We start from the raw sequence: 23,625 nt of genomic DNA on the forward strand, positions 1-23,625 counted from the left end.
TATATGAGCACCTAATTAAATAGTCTGATTTTGAAAAGGGTTATCATGGTTTTGTGACTGTTTTAGAATTAAAGGTCATTGTCACGGTTCCTCCCCCACTCTGAACTCTAGGGTACAGATGTGGGGACCTGCATGAAAAACCTCCTAAGCTTATCTTTACCAGCTTAGGTCAAAACTTCCCCAAGGTACAAAATATTACCCCCGTTATCCTTGGACTGGCCGCTACCACCACCAAACTAATACTGGTTACTCGGGAAGAGCTGTTTGGACGCGTCCTTCCCCCCAAAATACTTCCCAAAACCTTGCACTCCACTTCCTGGACAAGGTTTGGTAAAAAGCCTCACCAATTTGCATAGGTGACCACAGACCCAAACCCTTGGATCTGAAAACAATGAAAAAGCATTCAGTGTTTTACAAGAAGACTTTTAATAAAAAATAGAAGTAAATAGAAATAAAGAAATCCCCCCTGTAAAATCAGGATGGTAGATATCTTACAGGGTAATTAGATTCAAAAACAGAGAACCCCTCTAGGCAAAACCTTAAGTTACAAAAAAGATACACAGACAGAAATAGTTATTCTATTCAGCACAATTCTTTTCTCAGCCATTTAAAGAAATCATAATCTAACACATACCTAGCTAGATTACTTACTAAAAGTTCTAAGACTCCATTCCTGTTCTGTCCCCGGCCAAGACGACTACAGACAGACACAGACCCTTTGTTTCTCTCCCTCCTCCCAGCTTTTGAAAGTATCTTGTCTCCTCATTGGTCATTTTGGTCAGGTGCCAGCGAGGTTACCTTTAGCTTCTTAACCCTTTACAGGTGAGAGGAGCTTTCCCCTGGCCAGGAGGGATTTCAAAGGGGTTTACCCTTCCCTTTATATTTATGACAGTCATTTTTATACCTTTAGATCAGTGGTCTCCAACTTTTTTACTCACAAGATCACTTTTTGAATTTAAGTGCAACCCAGGATGTACCCCACCCCTTGCTCCCCCACACCCTCACTCTCACCAGGCTGGGACAGGTGGCTGGGGATCAGGAGGGGGTGTGGGCTCTGGGCTGGGGGCATTCAGAGTGTGGGAGAGGGCTCTGGTCTGAGCCTGGGCAAGGGGTTGGGGTGCAGGAGGGGTGCAAGATTTGGGAGGGAGCTTGGGGGCAGGAGGGAGTTCTGGGCTGGGGCAGAGTGTTGGGGTGCAGGAGGGAGCTCGGGGTGCTGGCTCTGGGAGGGGGCTCAATACTGGGAGTCGGGGGCACTCCCCAGCCCCATGCTGCTCCCAGAAGGGGCCAATGCACTGCTGCGGCCCTGGGGGGGGACGGATGGGGGACGGACACACTGCTCTGCATGCTGCCCCTCTCTGCAGGCACCACCACCGCAGCTCCCATTGGCCGCAGTTCCCCATTCCCAGCCAATGGGAGCTGCGGGGGCGGTGCTTGCAGGCAGGAGCAGCCTGTGGAGAGACATACACGCTAGAGTCATGGGGGCATGCTGGCCACTTCCGGGAGGGGTGTGGGGCCAGGACAGGCAGGGAGTCTGCCTTAGTGGCAGCCCTACTGCACCACCAGACTTTTTAGCAGCCGGAGATCATGATCTATTTGCAAAGTCTCCAGGATCGACTAGTTGATCGCGATCTACAGGTTGGTGACCACTGCTTTAGACACTTCAGAGGCTAACAACTTTAATTCCCATCTTTGACAGAGTTCAAGAAAGACTACAGACAAAAACTGGCAGAGTATATTTAGGTTTTAATTGTCTGAATAGGAGCTTTATAAGATTTAGATCAATATATAGCTGCTATTTCTAAACTAGAGCACATACATTGAGTTGTTTAGTGATCAAGTCTTACAAAATATATAGGAAAAAGCTAAAAAGAGTATCCACATAGAACTTGATTATGCTGCAGACAGGGTTGTAAGTTACTGTCCATAACTTTGGAAAAACCCTTTGCAAAAAAGCAGAAAGCAAAGTAATCTTAAAGTTAAGTGTACACTAAATTATTGTAAAGAGGGTATCAAAACACAGTTAACAAGTTTAACTCATGATTATTGCCTCTCATGGTTATTGCCCAAGTCAGTGACACAATCTTATAAATGGATCATCAATTATCTTCAGGACTGACAGGGAGCCCCATACCCTCTCAACATACTGGCCTACATGCAACATCCTAATGTATACACAACTGTGGCTGGTGAACATGCCAACCACACATCCAGACACCAAGGCTATGTCTGAGTAGCACTTTTGTCAGAAAAGCTTGTCAGTCAGGGGTGTGAAAAAACCACACCCTGACTGACATAACTTTCACCAACAAAAACGCCAGTATGGACAGTGCTATGTTGGCAGGAGACATTCTCCTGCCGACATGGCTACCTCCAATCATTGGGGGTGGTTTAATTATGCCAAAGGGAGAGCTCTCTGCCACCAGCATAGAGGCTATACGGGAGACCGTACAGCAGCACAGATGCCACATTACAGCTGTGACAGTGTAGGGTTTATAGTGTAGACATAGCCCAAGTTTCACTGTCCTGACAAGATAACCCCATTTACCTTACACATAAAAACCTTATCCTACACCCATTTGAATCATACTGTAGTTAAGAAACCCACAGTATTTACATTCCTCATTTTCTATACATATTCAGTGTATAAATGCCATTGATTATGTCACCAAAAAAAAAGAAGTTCATGAGCACATATTCCCCTACCCACAAAGTTTGATGTTTTAAAAAGTTAATTCTAGTTAGCTTATTCTCAGCATCACCACATGTAAATCCTACATCTTAACTCAATCTATTCTACAGATACTGGGTGCAGACTCAATGTAATAATAACGAACAACAGACCAAGATTGTAGATATTCTATGCAGACAGCAGAAAACAATGAACACTACATATAGCATATTAACATTTCATAGACAATTACTTGAAAACATGCCCACATCTATGTGTTACAAGTTTAAGTCCATGTGATACTACCATAATTAGACACGAATTTACTTCACATGGACAGCATGCAGGATGTGAGTTAACGTTTGGAATAACTTAAATATGCATTTCTACTCTTTTAGACTTTAGATTAACCTTCGCTTAAACATTTATTTGAAATGCAGACCATTATCACACTTTACCAAGTGTTTTAGTACTTACTTTCTCAAACAGTTCTATCCATTAACTTTTAATGACTGTATACATTCACTTTCCCAGACACAAAGAATATATACTGTACATTTCCTTAGAGATTAGCCGTAACCTAATACAGTAGAACCTCAGATTTATGAACACCAGAGTTACAAACTGTCTGGTCAAACACACACCTCATTTGAAATCAATAGTATGCAATCAGGAGAGACCCAAAAAAAAGCAAATTAACCAACTACCAAAAAAATAAAGGGAAAGTTTAAAAAGATTTGACAAGGTAAGGAAAGTGTTTCTGTGATTGTTTAATTTAAATTAAGGTGGTTCAAAGCAGCATATTTCTTCTTCATAGTGAAGTTTCAAAGCTGTGTTAAGTCAATGTTCAGTTGCAAACTTTTGAAAAAACGACCATGTTTTATTCAGAGTTAAGAACATTTCAGAGTTACAACAACCTCCATTTCTGAGGTGTTTGTAACTCTGTACTACATTCCCCCCCATTTACATTCTGCCCTCTACTTTTCACCATCACCCGTGGCTCTGTCTCAAACATCATGTATGTGTCTCCCCACTCCCCTTTGTTTCATTCAATACTAACACAGAAAAGCCAGTACAGTTATCACAGTAGAAGCAGTATCCCCAGAGTAACACAAGACTGACTAGGACTGCATTAAAAGTTGGGGGCTTGGGAGCGGGGGAAGTTATCTTGTCTTGACTTGTTTGCCGTACATTGGAATAATCATTTAAGTACTGAACTTTTGCTGGATTGCTTGTCAGAGCGTGCCATTCAGAACTCATGTTAGAACTCTGACTTGCAGGTATGAACAGTATCGTAACTTAACAACTAGAATCTGACTTTCCCCACTTTGCCCTAATGTTTCTGGCTTATACCTGTTAATCAAACTCATTGCTTAAAGATGTACTATTTATTGGGGAGAAAAAACTGACTTTGCTTCCCTTACAACGGCTTATCCCTCCCTCCCTCTTCCCCCCAGCATGGTACTATTATTTCTACTTTATATTAAGGCAGGAACAGTAACAGGAGGCTATTAACTTGTGCACCTGTATAGCATAGGTGGTTAATGCAATTGTGCTTTTCTGATTTCACATTTGAAATTTTCTACTGCACTGCCAATATTGTGGTTAGCTGTACTGGAAACACTGGAAGACCATACAACTCCTTGGACACACTGTCTACCACTACTCTAACAAAAAGCTAAGCTGTTGAAACTCAGAGGGTGATGTAGAAAAGCTCTAAGTAAGTGTACAGACAAGACCACTTCATAGTCATTCAGCTCTCATCCATGTAACCTAAGTTGAATCTAGATAAACTTGCAATTTAAGACAGATAAAATAAGTTCCCTGATAGATTGTAACATGCAGATACTTTGTATGAGCGGTTTCCATTGGCTTTTGTGTACTTCTTGAACTTTATGCTCATGATTAGAGACATACTGCTGGACTTGAATGCTCTAAGTGGATAACTTGGCAGGAAATTGTTCCACAACCCAGTATCTGATGAAGATTTTTGGGAAGTTCTGGACCCTTGCTGGCAGAGACAGTCAATGCCTTCTCTGAGAAGACAGAGGAGAAAGCCAGCTGATTTGAAGGAAGCAAATGCGAATTCTTAGTTTAAGAAATCAGCTGTTGATGCTTACAATCCACCCACTTATTGAACTATCAGTCAACTGTGTTGTTATGGAAACAGTTGTAAGGAGGCAACTCAGTATCTGGATACTACTTTGAGACTGGTCAATATGGATTCTGATCTGGTCACAGCACAGAGATAACACTTGTTGATCTCCTGGCAAAGGAAAACGACCAGGTATGCATGATGATCAGAAGCATTTGCTCTGACTTGTATGAGTAGACAGGTGTAGGAACAGACAGATGACAGAGGTGGCTTAATTATTTTGTCTGTATTAGAGAGGTTTCTGGAAGGTACTTTTGTAGAATTTGTTTTCTGTCCCCAATGGCTCTCTAATATGGGTTCCTCTCTGTCACTGCCTTTTTTCTGCTTAACATGCATATACAGCTGTAAGTTTCAGGGTAACTGCAGCTGTATCCATCCCTCTGTGATCCACTCCAGGAGTGCCCAGTCAGGTCTCCAGCCATCACTTATCTCTGGGAAGGGACCTGTGTCCCACTCCTTTCTGGGCAGGGATTTTAAGGCTACACAGCCCCATCCTCCATTGTTCTATGCCCAGCAAGCCACTGTGCCTAACAGCAAGCAAGCACCTGTGCTTTGCTTGCTCTCTGTGGACTATGATCAATATACACCAATAGTTAAAAGTTACCACCCGGCGCTCTCTCTGCCTAGAACACGAGGATAAAAGCATTACAGACAAAACAAAAAAACAAACCAACATGCATACTAAATGTACCAAAAATCAGGGCCCTGGTAGGCCAAAGTCTTGTCAATCATTCAGCAAAGATTGGGGCCTCTTAAGTTTGCTGAACCAAAAGGAAGTCCATTTAAACTCATTTTATCTATTTCAAGTTTTCGGTCTCTGGAAAACCCAGTTTGAACCAGCGTATACAAACCATTCAAGGAGTGCTTTACAATCTCAGCAATGTACTTTAGCCACCCCGCCCTCCCGTGTATACAGAGTTCTTGGAGCGACTGTGGTAACCCCTGCCCCATGGAGAGGAACACAATTAATTAATAAATTTAATGCAATGGTCCAAAGACACTGTATGGGTTGTAATCATAACAGCCATTAGAAGGGTTTAGTAAGGAGGTATGTTTCTGCCTACTGATGACACTTAAAATTATGTCTCCCTGTTATCTGATCCAGAGAGTGTGAGTAAAAGACAGACTGATTAAAATTCAACCCAATAAAACAGAAGTGATGCTAGGCTGAAAAAAACTGGGAGAAATGTCCGAGATTATACTGGCCCCTTGAATCAAAGGCTTATGCTCACCAGTTGAGACTTCAGTTCTCAAATCTGATGTCTTGGTCTTTGCCAGCTTGTATTCGATAATGCCTTGGTCACCACTGCTATTTGGCTATCTTGACAACAAAAAAACCTGCTTTTTAAAATTGTGTTAACTGTTTGAAACACTCCTTAAAACTTCGCTATTCCCTGCAAATTGCAACTCATTATTTTAAACTATGTCTACATGAGGTGTTAAGGTGTGCTTTAACTGTTATCTAACATTTTTTTAAAACACCACCATCCCCTGCCCCACACATCCAGCCCAAGACAGCTTCACCTTCCCCGTGGGAACCCTTTTTCTCAGATCTGCACCTCTCACGACCACGATATTAGACTATTGCAATGAATTCTACAAGGAATACACCTTAAGTCCATTCAGAAATGGAAGCTAATGCAGAATGCAGTTGCTTGTTTGTTAAGCACAATATCTCAATGTAAACAATGACATCAGCGTACCAGGATTTGCAGTAGCTACCTACTAGTTTCCACCTAGAGTTTAAAGTGTTGACTATAAAACGCTAAATGTTGCCCCTGCATTTCACAGGTGAGATCCCATCCTCACCTCTTGTTTACTATTAGCTAGTGACATCTGATCAATTTCTCAAGTCTTATTTCCAATCCTTTTTTCATACTAGTGACCTTACTAAATGAGAAAGACAAAACATTGAACAAGGTTGGAGAAATCTATAGTGGTAGCCATATCAGTTCCAGTGTATTACACTGCATGAAACATTAAACACTCTATCTGTTTTATGTGTTTAGTTTTGGATTTTTATTGTGGTCCCATCAATCTTCAGACTGACTTTCCTTTTCCTGTAATGAAAGCTGGACTAGAAGCTCAGACTAGGGTCTGAATACCAGCACCTCAGCTGACAGAAGGCCTCTTTCCCTATAATCGTTCCTAAGGGTATGTCTTCAACGCAGACTTAATTTCGGTTATCAACACTCAAGTTAACCTAACTTGAATGAGCGTTGTTTCACATTGTGACCACTCTCAAGCTACACAGAGTGGTAATGTGAGCAGCTGACTAGTCGCGCTAACTTGAGCTTTAGCCTATAACCCAGTGGTTCTCAACCCTGTGGCCCGTGGGCTGCTTGCGGACCAATCAGCACAGAGCTGCGGCTCAAGTTACATCCTCAGGGCCATATAGGTAACACTGGATGCGGTCCACAATGGTAAATAGGTTGAGAACCACTGCTATAACCCCTGACAGACCAGACAAGGAAGAGTTTGTATGCATAGACAGGACTCAAGTTAGGGGCAACGCTTGAGTTGTAACTAGTTAACTCTGCGGAAGACAAGTCCCAAGGTAGCCAGGACCCCAGCACCTAGAAACAAATTAGAATTAGGGCTGTCATTTAATAGCAGTTAACTCATATGATTAAATTAAAAAAAAATTAATCACGATTAATCGCAGTTTTAACCGCTCTGTTAAAAAATAGAATACCAATTGAAATTTAGTAAATTTTGGATCTTTTTATACATTTTCAAATATATTGATTTTAATTACAACACAGAATACAAAGTGTACAGTACTCACTTTATAGTATTTTTATTACAAATATTTGCACTGTGTGGATGATAAACAAAAGAAATAGTATTTTTCAATTCACCTCATACCAGTACTGTAGTGCAATCTCTTTAGCCTGAAAGTGCAACTTACAAATGTAGATTTTTTTTTTTTTTGGTTACATAACTGCACTCAAAACAAAACAGTGTAAAACTTCAGAGCCTACAAGTCCACTCAGTCTTAGTTCTTGTTCAGCCAGTTACTCAGACAAACAAGTTTGGTTACAATTTGCAGGAGATAATGCTGCCCATTTCTTGTTTACAATGTCGCCTGAAAGTGAGAACAGGCTTTCGCACGTCACTGTTGTATCCTGCATTGCAAGATATTTACATGCCAGATGCGCTAAAGATTCGTATGTCCCTCCATGCTTCAACCACCATTCTAGAGGACATGCATCCATTCTAATGATGTGTTCTGATCGATAACGATCCAAAACAGTGCAGACCAATGCATGTTCATTTTCATCATCTAAATCAGATGCCACCAGCAGAAGGCTGATTTTCTTTTTTGGTGGTTCGGGTTCTAGTTTCCGCATTAGAGTGCTGCTCTTTTGACTTCTAAAACCATCCGTCACACCCCATCCCAATCAGATTTTGGAAGGCACTTCAGATTCTTAAGTCTTGGGTTAAGTGCTGTAGCTATCTTTAGAAATTTCACATTGGTATCTTCTTTATGTTTTGTCAAATCTGCAGTGAAAGATTTCTTAAAAACGAACAACATGCTGGGTCATCATCCGAGACTGCTATAACATGAAATATATGGCAGAATGCATGTAAAACACAGAGCAGGAGGCATACAATTCTCCCCCAAGGATTTCGGTCATAAATTTAATTAATGCATTATTTTTTTAATGAGCATCATCACCATGGAAGCATGTCCACTGGAATGGTGGCCAAAGCATGAAAGGCATATGAATGTTAAGCATATCTAGCATGTAAATATCTTGCAAAGTCTGTTCTCACTTTCAGATGATGTAAAGAAGCAGGCAGCATTATTTCAGGTAAATGTTAACAAACTTCTCTCTCTTAGCGATTGGGTGAGCAAGAAGTAGGACCGAGTGTACTTGTAGGCTCTGAAGTTTTACATGGTTTTATTTTTGAATGTAGTTATTTTTTGTACATAATGCTACATTTGTAAGTTCAACTTTCATGATAAAGAGCTTAAGTGAATTGAAAACCTTTATTTTTGCAGTGCATATATTAATAAAAATAAATATAAAGTGAGCATTGTACACTTTCTATTCTGTGTTGTAATATAAATCAATATATTTGAAAAATGTGGAAAACATCCAAAAATATTTATATAGTATTCTATTATAGTTTAACAGCATGATTAACCAAGCAATTAATTTTTTAATCGTTTGACAGCCTTAATTAGAAGCCATTACAGATTACATTACATCAATCCATGCATTAAACACTTGCTTGCTTAGTGAAGTCTGCATTTTGCACTAGCTGAAGTTTCAGAAGCTAGGCAGAAGCAAACTTACTTTTATTTAGAATGTTTCTCAGAGTTTTCATGAAACATCAATAGCTTTTAAAAAAGTAAGAAACAAAGTGATAATATATGAAAAAACAACTGTGTTCTGTAACATAGAAGGAAATTCAGTAATAAACCAGCTAAGTCAAAGAGATTAATAGCCCTGGCAAAGCCATGTTTTCATCTCACAGTCACCATCTCTAGTACTCTTGTACTTTTATCGTCAGACTTGTTAGCTTAATAAGATATTCTGTATGAATTTCAGTGAGCTGACTACTGACAAACAGACTGTTTAAACTAGTGTGCTTTCTGACATGCAATGAATTCAGTGTCCTAACTCTGTTCTCCACATTTAGAAATACAATAGACTGCTCAGCATATAAATATGCAGGTATATGTTCAGAAGCAAAAATATACTACAGTAAGATTATTTTCTAAGGAAATCTATTTCTCACCATTAGCACAGACTCAAATATAACAGAGATAGCCAAAGGATTAAATTTAAGGTATAAAACCTGAAAATATTTGTCTGCCTCCCTGAGCCAGAAAACATACATTTTACATACATAAATGATTTTAAATAACCACTCCTCTTCCCCTCCCCCCCCACACATTTGGACTGAGACCAAATGTGAAATGGAAGCCCTAAAGGATTCTGAGATAGTTAAAAGTGAACTGGAGAGATTGGAGGACAAACCAAGCCTGAACCAAAACCAGAGGTGCACACACAACTGAAATTTGGAGCAGTTGGGCCCAGATTTTTTAAGAAATTTAGACACTGCTACCATCAGCATTGTAAAGCCTAACTAATTTAGGGACATAAATCTCATTTTCAAAAGTGATTTAGGAGTCAAAATCCCATTGACAGTCTATCCCTTTTGAAAATGAGATTCACGCTCCTCAATCAGTGAGTATAGCAACACCTAAATATCTTTTTTTTAAAAAAAGGGCTGAGCCTTAGGCTTCAGTAGCAGACCCTAACTTTGCAACTGAGTGCCCATATCCAAATAGAATGGAAGTTGGAATTCAATCTTAACTGCTGTAGTTACTATTATATGAAACAATATGCCATGATCGAAGACCGTTAGTTAAAACCTACCAGAAGAGGACCTGTTTCTGCCTACGATCCACTGACTTTTTGTTCAGAAGATTCCACTGGAGAACGAGAACAGAGCAACCTCTGCAGCAGGTTGGGGAACGCTGTTCTGCCAAGGAAGCATGCAAAACTCCTCCCCCATACAAGAACCATCCATCCCTCATTGCTCTCAGCAGCACCCTTACCTCCGCAAGCCACCTTTCATTAACTCTAGCCTTAAGTTACACAGCAAACATTTTCCAGTATCAGCATCTGTACCCTGACACACAATTTAATAGGGGGAAAAAAACCAAAACAGTCAATATGATTCAGGCTGATTCCTCTGAAGCGTCAGAGGCACTGCCAGAGCAGAAAATTATAAAATATTTAAGATTCACTGTTTGAGTTTGCTGGTTTGCACAATAAGGCTATGTCTACACTACAACTTATGTTGACATAACTTATGTTGCTTAGGGGTGGGAATAAATTACCCCCCTAAGCGACATAAGTTACGCTGACATTAGCGCTGGTGTGGACAGCACTATAGCGGCAAGAGAGCTCACAGGGGCTGGAGTAGTTAAGCCAACAGGAAAGCTCTCTCCCATTGGCTTTGAGAAGCTACATTAGAGAGCTTACAGCAGCACAGCTGTAAGATCCCTCTCCTTGCAAGTGGTGAATAGGAGAGGTTTGGGGCCCATTCTTGGAACGGATTGTTAATATTCCTTTATAAGTGCAAAATGTCAGCAGACTTTCAATAGATTGTTAAGAAAATATCAAAAGGAGGTATCTTTAGGTAGTAACTGGTATTAACCTACTCATCTGAAGCTTTCCTTTTGGGAGGAGAGTAGGTTAAGAAAGAGATATTGTAGCAGCTCTAGCTCCAAAAATATCTTGATCTCATAGGTATCTTCAATCCCTATCAGTCTGCCTCTGAGCACGAGTTTCATAAGGAAACTGTATAGATATCTAATTCTGAAAATAGACAAGAAAAAGCAATCATGCTAGTTTTGTTACCTTTAACAGCAGCCTTTGTTATTGTTGACCACAAAGTGTTGGCTTTACTTGCCTGAAAAACCTCAAGGGAGAAAATACAAGGGAACTTTTGTGACTTTATACCTTCCTCTTAACAAGAGGGCTTGAAAAGTTTCTTTAATACCAACCACTGAGGCAAATATGCATCTCATACTCTCAAAACAAGGAACCTCAGAAATCATGCTCCTGAAATGTAAAGGAACAGGATTATTGTGTAATGTTAATTGTGGATAGTATTTAATCAGGATATTGTCAATCACCTTGTTTAAAACAAAAACTTCTGAAAGCCAGGCTAAGGTAAATGCCCACATAAGCTTAACTCTGCCTTCTTTGAGCCATGCACCTATATGTCCATAATACACACACACTCCCAACTCTGCCTTTTAACCATAATGAGCAGACACTACTAGCACTTTCCCTACGCTCAAAACTGAGTCCCCTTCCCCAACAGAATACCACACTTGTAAAATTTAACATCACTTCATAACCTTTTACAAGCCCTTCACACTCACACACCCTAACCCTATACTTTCACCTACCCAACAGTACAACCACAGACTGGTCTCACATCCATCTTATTATTGACAATCCCATGCCAAGACCACCCTAGAGCCCTGCTACAACCTACACAATTCTCTGTTGAAATGATGCAAACCAGAACCTCAAGATACATATGTACTCCTTTCCTTTGAGGACACACATGGGGGTGGGGCAGACTCCGCCCCAGATCTCTGCATATTACAATCAAAAACTCTTTCAAACTGCTCCAATTTAGTTCTCTCCCATTCAATGCAACACCCCTAATGCAAGTGCAGCTGGTGTATGCACATAATTCCCAGTGTCTATTGCCAGCTCCCAGTGGGCGGGGAGGTCAGAGTTAAGGCTGCTTCCTTGTTTACCTTACTTCTGTATTTCCTGGTTTCCAGAAGTTTGTGTTTTGCTGAACTCAGCATTCTGGAAATGCACAAGCTATCACCAGACAACCTTAACTCTGTATTTACTTTCTTTTTATATATTTACTATCTACTGTACACAGACCAGCTGGGTGCTGCAGTCTGTGTCTCACCCCCAACCCACACAGAGAGAGAAGAGGATGCCCACAAACTGACTCTCTGCTTTAATCCATCTGTCCTGACACTGGGTGAAGGGCCTCTTCCCTTAGAGCTATTGGCTGGTTATCTCCCTTAGGACATATTAATGCCACCTTCCACACCATGACCCCATCCAAATACCTGCCACACAGCCCCCCCTCCTCCTCTTTACTGCACTGTCCCCCCGCGGGACAGCCCCCCCCTCCTCCTCTTTACTGCACTGTCCCCCCGCGGGACAGCCCCCCCCTCCTCCTCTTTACTGCACTGTCCCCCCGCGGGACAGCCCCCCCCCTCCTCCTCTTTACTGCACTGTCCCCCCGCGGGACAGCCCCCCCCTCCTCCTCTTTACTGCACTGTCCCCCCGCGGGACAGCCCCCCCCTCCTCCTCTTTACTGCACTGTCCCCCCGCGGGACAGCCCCCCCCCCCTCCTCCTCTTTACTGCACTGTCCCCCCGCGGGACAGCCCCCCCCCTCCTCCTCTTTACTGCACTGTCCCCCCGCGGGACAGCCCCCCCCCTCCTCCTCTTTACTGCACTGTCCCCCCGCGGGACAGCCCCCCCCCTCCTCTTTACTGCACTGTCCCCCCGCGGGACAGCCCCCCCCCCTCCTCTTTACTGCACTGTCCCCCCGCGGGACAGCCCCCCCCTTTACTGCACTGTCCCCCCGGACAGCGCCCCAGGACTGTACCCCGAGGAGGTGCCGGCACCTGGTGCGGACGCTGGGCCCAGGCCCCGCTCCTGCAGGGAGTCGAGGAAGCGGACCTGGCGGGGGGCCCCGGGCGCTGCCCCCCACAGGCGGCTGGCGGTGCCGCGCAGCAGGCGGCCGCTCTTGCCGGTGAAGGTGGTGAGGTAATCCATGGCCGCGCGCTCGGGGGGCTCTGGCCGGGGGCGGCCCCATACGAGGGGGGGGGGGGGGAAGAGAATCTGGCCGCACCGAGCTCGAGTCACCAACTTCTACAAAAAGTTTGGAGCGAGCCCCGCCCCGGCCCGGACTGCTCTTAAAGGGGCCGCGTCCCCTAGCGGGGCGTGTGGGAGCGGCGGGCCGCAACCCCAGAACAACACGTCTTGGCCTGGCCTGAGTTTGACAGCGACGGGAGGAGTCCCTCGTCTCCCAGCCACCCCCCGCCCCCCACCGGCCCGGGCGCCAAGCCGCCTGCCCGAGGGGAGGGGTGTGTGTATGGGGGTTGGGAACCCGGTTGCTGTGGGGGAGGGGGGCCCTGTAGTTTCCTGTGTGCAGTGGGGTGTGTGTCACGTGTCCTGTGCGGTATTGTGTCTGGGTGTTCGGGATATGTGTTGGGGGGGGTCATATGTACTGTGTGGTTGGGGTTGTCAAGTATCCTGTGTGCTGTGGAGAGGTGTGTCTGTGTCACAAGGGTGCATATAGAAAAGGAGTACTTGTGGCACCTTAGAGACTAACAAATTTATTAGAGCATAAGCTTTTGTGGACTACAGCTCACTTCATCGATGCATATCTTGAGCCTGGCAGAATGCCTGCCACTCTGGCAGGGGTGAATGTGCTGTGGATGGATGCCCTGGAGTGAGTGTATCCAGCATTAAAACATATGGTTTGATTGGCAATTTCCCTTTCATAAAATCAATGTATTATCTCATTTTTGTTAGAGGTTGTTTCCTGGGTGCTCTTTGAGATGTAAAAGAGGAAGGGGGGCCTGAATCACTTAGGAGAAGTTTTGCAAACTCTTCCTCTCCTCTCCCATGAAACAAAACAGCCACCTATTAACTGCCTTCTGGACAGTATTCTACAGAAATACTGAGCCCGAATGCTGCAGCAACTGTCATAAACAATCATGTTTATGCACCATTATTACAATAGGCTCTTGTATTTTTTAATAACAAAGGTTTGCAGCCAGGTCACAAGCACAAGTTATTATTTCATTCTGATCTCACATAGAGCCATTGCCGTCCTCACATTTCAATAAACTTTGTTTTTTGTTTTTTAAAGGTCTGTGGCTAGGAATATTTCTGTGCAAGTTGATCATTTTTCCATGATGTGCAAAGAAGGTCTGGGTTATTTATGCTGTGAAAACCTTCAAAGATTTGGTTAATATGGCCTGGATCCACAAAGCTCAGCAATGCAATGCCTATAAAATCACCAGAACAACAATGGAATCCACAAAGTCAGAGTTAGGCACCAAGGTTCCCTATACAATGAAAGGGGAGAGATAGGTGCCTAAGAATGGGATCCACAAAGGCTGGGACTAACTTAGTCAATGGGAGATACCAATGAGAGTGATGTGTCCTAAATCCTACTCCTCTCATGGGGTTTGTCACCTAAGTCAGGCTGCAGGGAGGTGCTTAACTGGGCTTAGCGATACAAGAACAGGAACCTGTCCTACTGCAGTCAAACAGCTGAGGTGCCAAAGCCATTTTTTAGCAAGAAATGCTAGAGGAGGAGAAGGTGCATTCCCCTTATAATTTTTAGCCCAGTGGTTAGCACACTCCCAGGATCTAGGAGACCCAGTTTCAATTCTCCCCCTGTCGGACAGGGAGAAATGAGTTGGACAGAGGTCTTCTACTTCTCAAACTGTAAGCAACAGTGCTGGTCGCAAACCTGGATAAAAGAGGAGGGTTCTGCAGAGGGTGTTGCAACCCACTCAGGTAAAGCCTTACTGCAACAGAAACCATTCACTTAAACCGGGGTGAGCAAACTACGGCTCGTGGGCCGGATCTGGCCCATCAGGGCTTTGGATCTGGCCCGTGGGATTTCCACCCCTATGGCACCGCAGGCCCCGTGCCGCTCCCAGAAGCGGCCAGCACCACGTCTCTGCGGCCTCTGGGAGGGCTCCACGTGCTGCCCTCGCCTGCAGGCACTGCCCCCTACAGCTCCCATTGGCTGGGAACAGGGAACCATGGCCAATGCGAGCTTTGGGGAAGGTACCTGCAGGCGAGGGCAGTGCACGGAGCCCTCTGCCCCCTCCCCCAGGGGCCGCAGGGAAATGGTGCCGGCCGCTTCCAGGAGCGGTGAGCGGACAGGGCAGGCAGGGAGCCTGCCTTAGCCCCACTGTGTGTCGCTGCCACCCCGGAGCCACTCAAGATAAGCAACACCGGGTCAGAGCCCGCATCCTGAACCCCTCCTGCACCCCACATCCCAACCCCTGCCCTGAGCCCCCTCGGCACCCCGCAGCCCTCCTGCACCCCAACTCCTTGCCTTGAGCCCCTTCCTGCACACTGCACCCCCTCCCACACCGCGCATTCCCTCTCACACGCCAACTCCCTGCTCCAGCCCTACATTCATGGCCCTGCATGCAATTTCCCCATCCAGATGTAGCCCTTGGGCCAAAAAGTTTGCCCACCCCGAAGTTAAATCCAAACTTCAGAACTGTAGATGCAAATGGAGCTCTAAATCCAAGAATAAGAGATCCCCGTGAGAGCTGAAAGGAAGTTGAGATGGAGACATCAAATCCTGATGACCAAATCTGTAACAACAGTAGGCACGTGGAATGTCCGTACTTTGTATAGTATGGGAAAGCTGGCATAGGTTACAAGAGACATGAAAATACCATTTAAGTATACTTGGCATCAGTAAAGCAAGATGGTGTCTAATGGTGCTACAATCTTATACTCAGGACGAGGAATGCATGAAATAGCTGTTGGAATTGTTCTGGATAACATCAGAGTAAAGATCCTGTTGGCTTAAGAGCCACTGAATGACTAACAGCAGCCAGGCTGCAAACAAGATATGTCAAGTGTATGATAATCCAAGTATATGCACCAACAAATGCAGCAGGTGACTGAAAACAATACACTCTACACGCAAGTGCAACCAGTACTGGATGACATACCTAACTATGACATCAAGTTGGGTTTTTTGTTTAACAATTTGTATACTTTTTTATTCTTGTATATTTTTAATCTTTTTAAAAACCATTATTCCAGTGACTTTTCATCTTAACCTGTGTTGACAAACTGTCCTTTAAAATTGGACATGATGTACCAGTGTCTTGAATACTGTCATATGAAGTTAGATGGTAGGCAACTTCAATGAACAAATCGGCAACAACTCTATTGTTTGGGAAGGAGTCATGGGTACAGCAGCGGAAGCCCCCCAAACTGATAATGGTAAATGGCTCTTGAACCTCTGTGGCACAAACACCTTAAAGGTAGGCAGCTGTCTCTTCCAGCACAAAAGGATTTGCAAGCTCACATGGAGATCAACAATTTGACTGTCAACCACATAGACCAGTGTTTCTCAACCTATTTACCATTGTGGGCCACATATGCGGCCCATAATATGTTATGTCAAGTGAATCATGTTGTGAGCAGAGACTCACCCTGACAGATCACTGAAAAAGATACTGCTTGGCAAAACCCCATCTTAATCAACTTTAAGAAAGACTTCGATAGTGTCCACAGAGAGACCCTGTGAAATACTGCTAGAAGCTATGGGATATCAGACAAACTGATTAACATAATAGGCAGCTCAGGGCACCCGCACTCATATTTTCCTCTCATGATCCAGCAAGGGCACGCACTTTTAGAGACCCAGCTCCTAATTTCCTGGCTGTGCAGTTCCCTGCCTACACTGAATTTCCTAGCAAGTCAGACTGCTTAAACAGGCCATGCTTTTCATTCTCCTCAGAGGCTATAAATGACATAATTGCCCACAGTTATAAGGTGCCACACAGCTTTTCCTAAGCACGCACGTTTATTCTTAAAATGAAAGCATTCCAGAGAAAACATTAAAACAATAAAAGAGCCCACATGCTTGCTAATAAGGTTACCTTTTTCTCAGAACAAGAATCCCAATGAACCTGCGAGTCATCCCTTGTATAGGCTGGCTCTTTGATCTGGGAATAGATAATTTGTAGACAATGGGTTTCTCCTCAGGGCCTAGCTTCAAACGGGTGGGTCTGGAGGTAGAAAATTGCATTCTCCTCGTCCCAAGTATTTCCTAGGAAATCCAGTCAATTTAGTTTATCACAAATGTTCATTCTTATATGGCCCAGTGCTTAAGAGTCCTTTGAAGCTCATAACACTTCCCAGGATTTACATTAGTAATGTCTCCACCCTAGAAACATTGCATACAATCCCACAATAATATATAAACATTTGTATTTTTAATACAATGAACTCCTAAGATTCTTAAGGGTTGTTCAGACTATTTCAGAAAATTGCCATGTCTGTCACAAGCAGTTTATGCAGTGTTGTACCCAGGTCGGTCCCAGGATATTAGAGAGACACAGTAGGTCGGTAATATCTTTTATTGGACCAACTCCTATTGGTTAGAGAGACAAGCTTTTGAGCTTATACAGAACTCTTCTTCAGGTCTACCCAGACTTGAAGACGAGCTCTTTGTAAGCTCAAAACTTGTCTCTCTCACCATCAGAAGTTGGTCCAATAAAAAATATTACCTCCCTGTCTTGTCTCTCACAAGCAGTTTATGTGATTAAAATAGATGTGCAGTAAGGATACAGGCCTGGACGAGTGGTTTGATACTGTGGCTGGAATTAGACAAGAATGTGTATTATCACCAATCCTCCTTGCATTAGCAATAGACTGAGTGGTGAAGCGGACAATAAAAGGTGTAAAATAGGTTACTGAAGATAAGTTACACAACCCTGACTTTGCCAGTGACATTGCTAACTATAATATGGAATGGAATTATTGCCCTTAAATCAGAGGTGGAACAGGAAATAGCAAAAATTGTATTGAAAGTAAACGCAGAAAACACCAAAATTATGAAGGTAGGAAACTGGACAACAGATGCAAAGGTGCATGTGGATGGAAAGGAAATTGAACAGGAGAAGAGTTCTGCCATCTGGGCAGTGTGGTGACATTTGAAGTTGGCAATAAAGATATTAATACGAGATTAGGAAAAGCAAACACCACTGTTTGAAAGGATGAACAACATCTGGTCAAGCAGAGGTCTCCATACCTAACTAAAGGTCAGATTATACCATGTGATTATATTGAGCATGCTACTGTACAGAGCAGAGACTTGGCTGATGACAATGGCTAACAAAACAGCCTGGAGGCTGCCCCTCACAGATAGCTGATGAAGATACTACAAATTTCATGGAAGAACAAAATTACAAATGTGAGAGTAAGGGAGCTGACAGAGCAGGACTGTCATAAGGCCTATATACCCCATGCTGGCCCAGCTTCGAAAGGCTGAAATAAAGCAACTGCTTGCAGTCCCAGCCAGAGCTGACTGGCAGCCTCACAGCAGTTGAGGATAAATGAGCTGCAGGGCAGGAGACGGGGAGGCTACCAAACAGACTATGACAGTCTGGGGTGCAATCCAAACCAGTCAGGGGCTGTGTCATCCCTGTCCTGCAACCTTGGGTGCCTTGCAATGCCCTGGGCCACTCACAAATAGCCTAACAGCATGCAGGTTACACTCTGAGTGTCTGTGTATAGCTGCACCCTGCCTACATGCTCCAGTTCCATCAGCCTTGGTTACCGCATGCAGAGTGACCCCAACAGATATCTTAGAAGATTAGGGTTGGAAGAGACCTCAGGAGGTCATCTAGTCCAACCCCCTGCTCAAAGCAGGACTAACCCCAACTAAATCATCGCAGCCAGGGCTTTGTCAAGCCGGGCTTTAAAAACCTCTAAGGATGTTACCTCCCGAGGTAACTCATTCCAGTGCTTCACCACCCTCCTAGTGAAATAGTTTTTCCTAATATCCAACCTAGTCCTCCCCCACTACAACTTGAGACCATTGCTCCTTCTTCTGTCATCTGCCACTGCTGAGAACAGCCTAGTACCATCCTCTTTGGAACTGCCCTTCAGATAGTTGAAAGCTGCCATCAAATCCCCCCTCACTCTTCTCTTCTGCAAACTAAATAAGCCCAGTTCCCTCAGCCTCTCCTCATAAGGCATCCGCCCCAACCCCTTAATAATTTTCATTGTCCTCTGCTGGACTCTCTCCAATTTTTCCACATCCTTTCTGTAGCGGGGCCCCCAAAACTGGACACAGTACTCCAGGTGTGGCCTCACCAGTGTCGAGTAGAGGGGAATAATCACTTTCCTTGATCTGCCAGCAGTGCTTCTACTAATGCAGCCCAATATGCCCGTAGCCTTCTTGGCAACAAGGGCACACTATTGAGTCATATCCAACTTCTCATCCACTGTAATCCTCAGGTCCTTTTCTGCAGAACTGACGCTTAGCCAGTCGGTCCCCAGCCTGTAGCAGTGCATGGGATTCTTCTGTCCCAAGTGCAGGATGTTGCACTTGTCCTTGCTGAACATCATTAGATTTCTTTTGGCCCAATCCTCCAATTTGTCTAGGTCACTCTGGACCCTATCCCTACCCTCCAGTGTATCTACCTCTCCTCGCAGCTTAGTGTCATCCACAACTTGCTGAGGGTGCAATCCATCCCATCATCCAGATCATTAATTAGGATGTTGAACAAAACCGGCCCCAGGACAGTCCCCTGGCCACTCCGCTTGATACCAGCCGTCAACTAGACATTGAGCTATTGATCTCTACTCATTGAGCCCGACGATCTAGCCAGCTTTTTATCCATGTTATAGTCCATTCATTTTTATCTTGCTGGCAAGAATACTGTGGGAGACCGTATCAAAAACTTTGCTAAAATCAAGATATATCATGTCCACTGCTTTCCCCATATCCACAGAGCCAATTAATTCATCATAGAAGGCAATCAGGTTGGTCAGGCATGACTTGCCCTTGGTGAATTCATGTTGACTGTTCCAGATCACCTTCCTCTCCTCCAAGTGCTTCAAAATGGATTCCTTGAGGACCTGCTCCATGATTTTTCCAGGGACCGAGGTGAGGCTGACCGATCTGTAGTTCCCCGGATTCTCCTTCTTCCCTTTTTTTAAAGATGGGCACTATGTTTGCCTTTTTCCAATCGTCCGTGACCTCCCCGATTGCCACGAGTTTTCAAAGATAATGGCCAGCGACTTTGCAATCACATCAGCCAACTCTCTCAGCACCCTTGGATGCAGTGCATCCGGCCCCATGGACTTGTGCATGTCCAACTTTTCTAAATAGTCCTCAACCTGTTCTTTCACTACTGAGGGCTGCTCACCTCCTCCCCATACTGTGCTGCCCAGTGCAGTGCAGCAGTCTAGGAGTTAACCTGGAAGTGGAGTCTGAGGCAAAAAAAGCATTGATCACTTCAGCTTTTTCCACATCATCTGTCACTCAGTTTCCTCCCCCATTCAGTAAGGGTCCCACACTTTACCTGACCACCTTCTTGTTGCTAACATACCCATAGAAACCCTTCTTGTTACCCTTCACATCCCTTGCTAGCTGCAACTCCAAATATGCTTTGGCCTTCCTGATTACACCCCTGCATGCTTGAGCAGTATCTTTATACTCCTCCCTAGTCATATGTCTAAGTTACCGCTTCTTGTAAGCTTCCTTTTTGTGTTTAAGCTCACAAAGATTTCTCTGTTAAGCCAAGCCAGTTGCCTGCCATATTTGCTATTCTTTCTGCACATCGGGATAGTTTGTTCCTTTGCCCTCAATAAGGCTTCTTTAAAATACAGCCAGCTCTCCTGGACACCTTTCCCCCTCATATTAACTTCCTAGGGGATCCTGCCTATCAGTTCCCTGAGGGAGTCAAAGTCTGCTTTTCTGAAGTCCAGGGTCTGTATTGTGCTGCTCTCCTTTCTTCCTTTTGTCAGGAACACACTCCCAGTTCCAGATTTTTCTCCAAAACATGTATTTAGGATTGTCCAGCCCTCTCCTGTACGTACTATCAGGTATGTTGCCCCCCAAGGGGGTAAAGGTACAACAGCTTGCCACCTTAAATGGAGCTACTCACACAGTTCATCACACTGGGTTAGTTTTGATGAAAGAATCAAACAAATTTATTTAACTTCAAATTGATAAGAAATTATTACAAGTATGAAGGCACTAAAGTCAGACATGGTTACAAGAAAAATAAAAATAAAATGCTTCCTAGTACTAAACTGAATAAAGTAGACTTGGTTGAAGGTGAAATTCTTATCATAGGTTTTCACTACATTGTTGATCAAACTCTCAGGTCAGGATCTGCTCCCAATGTTCAAAGGCTGTTTCTTTTGTTTTCTTTGGTAAAAAGTCAGAAATGGACAGGGAGAGATAACTTGAACTGTTTTGCCCCTCACTTTTATAGGTCAGTCACCCTTTTGAAATGCATTTTCCTGAGCATGACCCCTAGATAAAACTCTTCTGAGCTGAGAGTATGGAGGCTGGTTGTGAAAAGATAATAAGAGACATGAAGGCTGGTGTGGAAAAGATGTCATTCTGTTGCTTTTCACCTGCTTACTAAAATGTAGATTTGTTTGTCTCTTGTCTTCCTCCACTTCCATGCTAAAGAATGGCCACTAGATATATGATGACACCTGGCTAGGGCCATCACCTTGTCCTTTGTCTTTGAGAAATGGGTTTACCCACTTCCCAGACTTGTCTGGTAAACACACTTCAGTCATGATTTCAGCTTATGTTCATAACTTTACATATAATGTTGCTATGTACATTACACCAATTAAATTATTGACCAGCCACCTGTTAATTTTCAAATGATACCTTAGAAGGTGTATTTTATACAAAGATTATTCCAATAGTGTGTAGGGTATGAATACAGGGATGCATTTGATTACACAGACTGAGGGATTGTAGTGATAGGATTCCTTCAGCAGACTGGGGAGAAGCTGCCAAGTATATCAGCTCACTGAAGAGGAAGAAGCAGTGTTAGAAACTGAAGAAGACTGCATAGGTAGGAAGTAGCTCAGGGAACCGTGAAGGACTGCGGAGGATTGATTTCTGGCTGTTCCCAGCAAGGGCTGTAAGCTGGAACTCAGTGGAGTGGATGGGTGGGGTTCCGCAGCCAGAGACTCTCAGACAAGAAAGCTCATAAGCCCAGGGGAATTAGAGCCACTAAAATCCTGGTGGGCCTGGAACTTTTACTTCCCCTTTGCCTCAGAACAGAGAACAGAGACTGTTGAAGAATAAGCCAGAGGACCCAGTCCTCAACAAGGACTTAACAAAGCACAGTCGGGTGCAACAGCATGGGGGTGGAAGAACTGAATTGGTTTTCTCCTTGCCTCACTGTGAGGGGGAGCTGAAAGCTAATGACCTCCATCTCCCCCCATTACAAGGACATGTTATAAAATATATATATAAAAAAAAAGGCTTGGGTGGTTGGGACATATACACTGTATGGAAGATGGGAGAAATACTGAGCAAGTATTGAATTGGGTATCCAAGCAAGGACAGAAAAAGCAAAGAAGGACAAGAAGGAAATTGCAGAAGTCAGTAATAGAGGTTACTGAATGTGTTGGCAAGAAATACCACAACTAATGAGCGACTGTAATCAATGAAAGAACTGGACTGCCTGATGTGTCAGCGGCACAGAAGGAACTAAGGTAAAGTCTTCCACCTCTCAGGAGAGTGCCCTAACCACTGGGCTATGGGATATTTTGATGTATGTCTCCCTCAGTCTCTCCTGTCAAAGCTGTTCCAATTTGAATAAATATTTAAATAGTCATTGTGCCAGACAGAGAGAAAGTGCAAGAGAATGACTCAAGTCTGGTGATTAGAGCACTCACCTGGGAAGTGGGAGATCCAGGAGCAAGTCTCTCTGTTCCAAGGATTCTTGATTTATCCAAAGTGAAATAGCTTCATCAGGAGAGATTAAAACAGATCCGTATCAGAATATCCCATAGCTCAGTGGTTAGGGCATGCTCCTAAGAGGTGGGACCTCTGTTCATCAGGCAGAGGGGGAAATGGAACCTGAGTCTCCCATGTTCCAGGTGAGTGCACTGAGATAAAAGTTATAAGTGAAGCACCATCTCCAGTTCGTAACCTCAATTTTAAAAGATGCCAATCCAGTAGGCAGCCTCTGATCATGCCTATCAGATTAGGCCCATAGACAAGATCAGTGGGGCAATGCCTATCTTCTCCTGGCTTGTGATTATTCTGGGGCTTAGGCGTGAGATAGGCATCTGGATTCCTATAGTGGGGTAGCAGTGTACATGCCCAGAGACAGGAACTTAGACACCTAGTGAACTTTTTCAGCAGAAATTTCGGCATCACGTGAGTTTAAGCTCGTACAGAGCTAGGAGGGAGCCAAGTTGGGGGGGAAGGGGGAGAATTGTGGATAGCAGTGGTGCCTAAAACTGGGATTTAGGCATCCCAATGCACTTTGCTCCCCAGTCAGCCTATTACTCCTTTGTTATGAGCATATGGATAACTGGGTATAGCATTTTCTTTGTCTTTCATTGATAACTGTTCTATTCCATCTGTGGTGCTCTGGTGCATCCTCAAGTTATGCATCCCAGAATCTAGTGACCTCACTTCTGTCCCATGGAAGCCCTGGAACTTGCAAAG

The 23,625-nt window shown here is 44.0% G+C and overlaps 1 protein-coding gene across 7 annotated transcripts in view; it reads right to left on the minus strand.

Annotated features, from left to right (window-relative positions):
- The window catches only part of OXR1 (oxidation resistance 1), a 467,833-nt gene that overhangs the window by 137,086 nt on the left and 307,122 nt on the right, over positions 1–23,625 (minus strand). For 2 of the 7 annotated variants that reach the window (XM_084620229.1, XM_084620225.1), the window contains exon 1: positions 13,025–13,224. The exons of the other annotated variants lie outside the window; for them this stretch is intronic. In XM_084620229.1, the coding sequence (XP_084476355.1) occupies positions 13,025–13,175 (151 nt within the window). In that variant the 5' untranslated portion in view covers positions 13,176–13,224. Of the gene's footprint in view, positions 1–13,024; positions 13,225–23,625 lie in introns of those variants that run through there. 7 annotated transcript variants of the gene reach the window in all.

Source organism: Lepidochelys olivacea (assembly GCF_965140295.1).
Source record: "Lepidochelys olivacea isolate rLepOli2 genome assembly, chromosome: 2".
NCBI classification, from domain to species: domain Eukaryota; kingdom Metazoa; phylum Chordata; order Testudines; family Cheloniidae; genus Lepidochelys; species Lepidochelys olivacea.